The 6992-nt window shown below is 48.6% G+C and overlaps 1 protein-coding gene across 18 annotated transcripts in view; it reads right to left on the reverse strand.

Moving 5' to 3' along the window:
- Nucleotides 1-6992, reverse strand: part of NRXN2 (neurexin 2) — a 286100-nt gene that overhangs the window by 204867 nt on the left and 74241 nt on the right. For 14 of the 18 annotated variants that reach the window (XM_042439704.1, XM_042439701.1, XM_042439700.1 and 11 more), the window contains one exon: nt 6153-6221. The exons of the other annotated variants lie outside the window; for them this stretch is intronic. In XM_042439704.1, coding sequence (XP_042295638.1) covers nt 6153-6221 — 69 coding nt within the window. The remainder of the gene's footprint in view (nt 1-6152; nt 6222-6992) is intronic. 18 annotated transcript variants of the gene reach the window in all.

Genomic DNA, 6992 nt, shown 5'->3' on the forward strand with positions numbered 1-6992 from the left:
GGGACCGCTGGGTTTTCCAACCCAAAGGACAGTCTGGTTTCCAGCCACTTGGACTTCAAAGTCCGCAGCGTAGGCAATTTTACCTACATAAAAAGACCTTTTTTTGCTCCTTTCCTCTCCACTTCTCTCTCGCTCGCTCTCTTTTAAACCACATCATCAACTAAATTGCGGCGATGTGTTTGATGGAACGCAACAAAGATGTCATGATAAGAACGGCGGCCTCTTTTTTTATCAGGAAGGACTGGCTGTGAAAAGATAGCCAAAGATGAGAAGGAGCAGCCCACTAAGAGAGGGCAAAAGGTTTATCCATGCCATGCCATGCCCATTTTCTCAAGAAGCCCCCTTCCAGCCCCATTCTCTGGCCTGATTCCCACTACCTTTTAAACTGGATCGCAAATTGGTTTGAACTGGTTTCAAAAGATCCTGGTTTCCATTTAAATCAAATCACCGAAGCGATTCGGAGAGGGGGGGCCATGCGCCAGACCCATTTAACCCACATCTTTTTGACGCTGGTATTTTCCACGTCTTTTCGGATAAACCGATTCCGCACAAGTGTGAACCAGATGCGGATCGGAATCAATTTAAATGTACCCTTCGGACGACCAGAGTGGGTCCATTTTGAACTGATCCGTTTGTGAATGTGAACCACAAGTGGGTTATTTTACACGAGGGAAATGCGATCAAGGGAAACGTAGTGGGAACCATGCTCCGCTGTCAAATCGATCCATCGATTCGGATTGCAGACCACTTTTTGCATAAGTGGGAATGAGGCCTTAAAATAGCCCCTTTGGGATCATCCTAGCCCCGACGTTGCTGGGGGGCATGTCTCTCCCCCCGAGCTACGATTCCCCTTCAAGCTCCGCCAGCCAGACTCATCCATTTTTTAAAAGCCCGCTTTCCACTTAAAAAGCGCCCATTTAAAAATAACCCTTTGAACACATCCTCAGCCCTCAAATCCCTGTTAAGCAACAGGGACTGTTTCTGCTAAGTCAGGGATGGAGAAAGAACAGAGCAGAGATGCTCAGAACAAGGAGGGAAAGCCTCTCTTCCTTGGGCAAAATAAAAGGGGGGTCCTGGCCGCAAACCCCCCCCCCACGGCAATGGCAGCGGCAAAGAGGATGGCGCAAATCGGAGGAGAGGCAGAGCGGAGAAGGAAAAGCGCATTTCTAGGTGGGCCATTTGCACTCCCCACCTGCGGCAAACTGCAGTGGCAATTTTTGAAAACACTGTAATAAATGGGGGAGAGCTGCAAAGAAATTGCTTAGAGGATGCCTGCAGACTATAGGCTGCATTTTGCCTCCCCCTGCCCTCCTCGGGCGATAATAGAAGAATACATTGCTATACACGGAAAGGGCCGCTCCGTCGAGTAATACCAGGAGTCCAGAATAAGAGGGGTTGGTAGCGAGGCATAGTGGTCTGAGTGCCGGACTATGAATCTGGAGACCAGGGTTCAATTCTCGGCTCGGCCTTGGAGAGCCACTGGGTGTGGCGCACACTCTCAACCCCAGAAAACCCCATTGTAGGGTTGCCTTTGGTAGCCGTCAGATGGAAACAACAAGAAGGAACGCAACAAGTGGGAGGTGAGTTCATTGTTCAGGGACAAAGCTTGTCCCATTGAGAGCCATCTGAAGGGCTATCCTATGGGAAAGGAGTCCATATCCCATTTCAGGACCTGGATGCTCAAGGCAGACATCCGCTACACCTTGAGCACACAGACAGTGGGCACAGCTGGCAAAGGGGCAGAAGAATCATAGAATCATAGAATCATAGAGTTGGAAGAGACCACTAGGGCCAGCCAGATTTGTCAGTACCCATCCCCATGCTGCAAAGGGAAGACTGCCCCATGCAATGCCCAGTGCATGAGTGCTGGATGATCAAGACACACATCCGCTACACCTTGACCACACAGACAGTGGGCAAAGGGTCAGAAGATAGCCAGACAGCTTTGCCAATGCTCATCCCCACCCTGCAAAGGGGAAACTGCCCCATGCTATGCCCAGTGCATGAGTGCTGGATGCTCAATCTGCTATACCTTGATCACACAGTCAATGGGCACAAGGTCAGAAGATAGTCAGATTTGCCAATACCCATCCCCATGCTGTAGAGAGAAGACTGCCATATGTCATGCCCAGTGAATGAGTGCTGGATGCTCATTGTACACATCCGCTACACCTTGACCATGCAGACAGTGAGCACAGCGGTCAAAGGGGCAGAGGATAGCCAGCCAGATTTGCCAATGCCCGTGCCCACAAACAGAAAACTGCCCTGGGTATGAGCGCTCGCAGCTACTGGTGGGCCAGAACTTTGCCATGCTTTGCAAACACAACGCACAGACACACCGGCACTGGCAGGAGCCACAACTGTGCCAGGAATTGCACAAGTGTCAAGGCCAAAGCTGAAACCTCTCCGCACCCCGCAATACACTCGATGCCCAGCCGGTTTCAGTCATTAGCTCATCATCTCCAGACTCCGGGACAATTAATCCTATTTCTTTTGCCCCCTGGGGACCCGGTCCGCCTGCATCCCAGCGCATGGTCGGCATAGCAACCAGCCAGCAGCCTGATCCGGGGACATCCATGCCCCCCCCCTCTCTTTGCCGCAAAGAAAGAGAGAAGGGAGGGATGGGGAAAGGGGAAAAGAAAGCAAGAAAGAGGTGAGATGGCTGCAACTGCAAGCAACAAAAGTCAGATAGGTCCTGTATACCAAATTGTAAGCTCCGTCAGGATATTTCTTTTTCTCCCCTTGCCCCTTTTTGCTTTGGAAAGGAGAACGCTTGTCTTGGCCCCCCTTCTCCAAATTGCTTCAGTGAAGTGGGAACCCGGGTCATTTGAAGCGGTTCAAACTGATGCGCGATCCGGTTTAAAAGGTAATGGGAATCAGGCCCTGGTACGGTTGCCAAGAGAAGCTTGGATAGTAAAAACAAGTGGGTCAGAGCAAGGATGAGTTCATGTTTGGGGAGGTAACAGATACCCCTGTTCTCTCCTCCTTCCACCCTCTTTCCTACATATGTGCGCAGAAGACATGCCTTCTGCGCGTGGATTTATCAAGACCACAGAGCAAGGTTTGTCTTGGCACAGAAACACGCACAAAGCTCTCTGGAGAATCTGGAGCGTCTCCTTTAGCAGCGGCAACTCCTGCTGCGAAGAAGAGAACAACATTTCGGCACTCGCTCCTCCTTCGACTGACTGGCAGCAGCTTGGAAAGGTTAGCCTTTTGGAATACAACTCCCAGGGCTCCCAAAGTCGCTCTCCATCTCTGATTCACACACAGAGAGACACTAACAGAGCTAGGTTTTCCCATCTCCGATGCTACCATCTCTAAGCATCATGGAAACTAGACTCTCCAGTCCCAAGGAAAGACCACAACTCAAGGGACCTGGAATCCTACTGAGTCGTTGTTGTTGTTGTATACCTTAAAGTTGGTGGACCTATAAAGGAATTTTCTTGGCAAGATTTGTTCAGCGATGGTGCTGTTCTTATCGATGTGTGTGTTTAATTCTGTTCTTTTTTCCCAGCCTGCGTTGTACGTTTTTAATTGGATTTGGTCTCCTTTGACACACGTTACCAAATCAACTTTTCTCTTCCTTTGGCTTGCCTTTTGGGGTCGAGGGACAAGCTGAAATGTTTCCGATTAGGTAGGCTTTCAAGCCCCCCCAGTCAAGGTCGGCGGGTCGCTCTGCCAGCGAGAATTACGCTTTTCCAGACGGCCGGAGAGGGTCAGCTGGGCAACGCTCAACCTCGACAGGGCTGGGAGGGTGGGAAGGCAAAAGCCATTTAAAAACACCACCTAATGTGCATGCGCACGCATGCGGCATTCAACCCCTTCCCCACATTGCCTGCATGTCGGTCGCATCCTCCCAGTAATGCTTCCCCCAGTAGGGCTTGCTCCGATCTTTCTCCAGAGTACTAGTAAAAATGCAAAGTCGTTCCATCCCGATGTGCGCCATCCCTATGCACCACCTTCATACCCTCCAACCGTCTCAATTTGGGAGGGACAGTCCAGACTTAACCCTCTGCAATCCCACTTTCTCGGGTGCTTTTAAAATGCCCCGGCTTCTCTTTCCACCTCCCACTTTCCGCCTTCTTCCTCATCTTATTTCAAGTGCTGCAAACTAAGATGCCAAAGTAGTTTGCACTCAGTTAACTCAATAGCAGGGGAAAGGAGTAGAGAGGCTCAATCTTCCCAGCAGACTCAGGCAAGAGCAAACCACTGCAGCCTCGCATAGCTTGTCTGTTTATCCTCATGAGTAACTTTTATCACCTTGACCACTCTCTAAAGCTGCTTGGCTACACTTGTGTCGGCAAACCTATCCTGGGGTTTTCTCAGCAAGATGTGTTCAGCGGAGGTTTTCCATGGCCTTTCCTTGAGGCTGAGAGAGTGCGACTTAACCAAGATCAGCCAGTGGGTTTCATGTGCTAGCCGGGAATCGAACCCTGGTCTCCAGAGCTGTGGTCCAACACTCAAACCACACTGCTTACACAACCCCCCCCCCCCAAAAGGTACACACTGCCCTCCTCTTACTCTCTTTCCCAGTGCATCCTCTTTAAAACCAACCACAGGCCTCTTGTATATTAATGGCATCTTATTTGTATTGAATGCATCATTAATGTTAATGATCCCTTGGAGTCCTCCCCCCTCCCTCCCTGGACAGAGAGTATTAATTGCTCGTGTTGTAATTAAATATTAAGGCCGGGATGCTTCACACGCTTTGCACAGCTGGATTGCAGGGGTGCGCATGCGTGCGCATGGGAGTGCGAGAGAGACCAAGGCCAGTGGTGCAAAAGAGTCCTTCAGATCCCCTGCTGCCGTTTACAGAAATACGCTTTGTGTGCTTGCAGCATCTTAATGCTTAGTTTAATGAAGTATGGACGATGGGATGCGCTGTCGCAAGTTACTGATGAATTATAGCTCCCTATATCCCTTGGAAAGGTGCATAAGCAAAGCTATGTAGAGTAACGGTTGCATTGGGATTTGCAAGGACAGTCCTGTGAAAACTTGGTCGGAAGCAGGATCAACCCCAAGAAAAAAAGGAAATGTGGGAATATTTAGATCTATAATCAAATAGGGTATAAGGCCATTCAAAATCTGAACTACTACAATGTGCTTTCATTATACTGTGTAGCCACTCATGCCTCAGTTCTGACAACCTATGACTATTGTGAACATCTTTGGTTTCTGAATCAAGTTTTCATGTTTGGCTACAGAAGCATGGATCTCTGAACTGCAGCGATCCTGGACATGACCAGCAAAATACCTCTATGGTTCCATCCGCACTGCGGAAATAATCCAGTTTGGCACCACTTTAACTGGGTACGGTGCTAAGGAACCTTGGGAATTGTAGTTTGCAGTGGCCCCAGAGCTTTCTGACAGAGAAGGCAAAATGTCTCACCAAACTACCATTCCCAGAATTACACAGTATTGAGCCATAGTAGTTAAAGTGGTATCAAAGTGGATTGTGTCTGCAGTGTGGACAGACCCATAGATACATGCCGCACCACTTTGTTTTTACAAGTGAGCTCAAAAATGTATCTGCTTTTTTAATACACAATTGAGATTTTCTTGCAGTATAGCCACCGCAACCCATCCCTCGCGCATTTAATTGTGAGGCCACAAAGACAGGTCTCGGCTATGCATTTAACAGAGCACATAATTATGAGCATATGCAAGCTTTCGAGTTCCATCAGACTCTTGTGGTCCGCGGATTACTTTTAGAGGAAGCTGTGTCATATGGGGAGGTACATATGGCAACGAGAAAATGCAAACAGACCCTTTTCCTACACATGCCCATGTGTTCCGATTATGTTCACTTGCGGAAATGTTTCCCGTCGCCATATGGGCAGCATCCTCATGTGACACAGCTACCTCTCCGTATCGTCTGCGGACCATGAGGCTGACTAAACACAAATGCTTGCGTGCGCTTGTAACAACCTGTGGATTACTCACTGCAATGTGCAAAGTGCAAAAAAGCAAAAATGCATGGCAGGGAGCAATGTGCTTTTTTGCACATGTTCCAATCGTGAATGCACAAGCAACTCAGTGGAGGAAAGGGTCCCATTATGTTAATCTGAGCATCACAATCCAGCAACGGGATGCACTGGGCTTGCGTCTCATAGGTCCCAATGGGGTTTGGGGATGGAGGGGTTTACACTGACCTTTGGATGTCTGGTGCACCTCACTGGTTCCTCTCCCTGCTCCCCCTTCTGAGTAGAGTAGGGACCCTCCTAGAGAAGGAGAACCACAGCATTAGGGAAAAAATGGCCAGAGGAAGAACCTCCATCCCCAAGTACACCATGTACCCCCAACCCATATGCGCACACATACACATATCACACCCGCCAACGTTATCATACCCGACAATCGGGACACATAGGACCGAGCAACATCAGAAGGCGCCCAAGACTGGCAAATGTCATTAATAAGGAAGAACACGCTAACTAGAAGATGCCGCAGCGGTTTGCTTTTGCCCGATCCAACTGGGAAGGTCAGAATTCTGCCCCTGCTGTGTTCATTGAATGCAAATTCCTTTTGCACTTTTAACCTGTTTGCAGCAAGCAGTTTACTATTGCAAAGGGAATTGTATTTGTTCATTTATTTCATTTAATATCCCGCCTTTCTCCCCAGAGGGACCCAAGGCGGCTCACAGGCAAAACCTATAAAATGATTCTAAAATTCAAATAATTAAATCTCATCTATATACACTCATCCCTCCATATTTGCAGCTTTGATATTTGCAGATTTGATTATTCATGGATTTGATTACTACGATCCTCTCTAGGAATATCTAGGTCCTCCTCCAGTGCAACTCTGTGGTCAACTTTAACTAAAAGTGGCCCTGAAAGACCTAGAGATTCCTAGAGAGGACACTCTACTAGGCCTTTGTAGCTCCTCCAGTGAAACTCTATCATCAACTTTAAAAGTGGCACCGAAATACCTAGAGATTCCTAGAGAGGACACTCTACTAGGCCTTTGTAGCTCCTCCAGTGAAACTCTAT

The sequence above is a fragment of the Sceloporus undulatus genome, chromosome 9, assembly GCF_019175285.1.
Source record: "Sceloporus undulatus isolate JIND9_A2432 ecotype Alabama chromosome 9, SceUnd_v1.1, whole genome shotgun sequence".
NCBI classification, from domain to species: Eukaryota; Metazoa; Chordata; class Lepidosauria; order Squamata; family Phrynosomatidae; genus Sceloporus; species Sceloporus undulatus.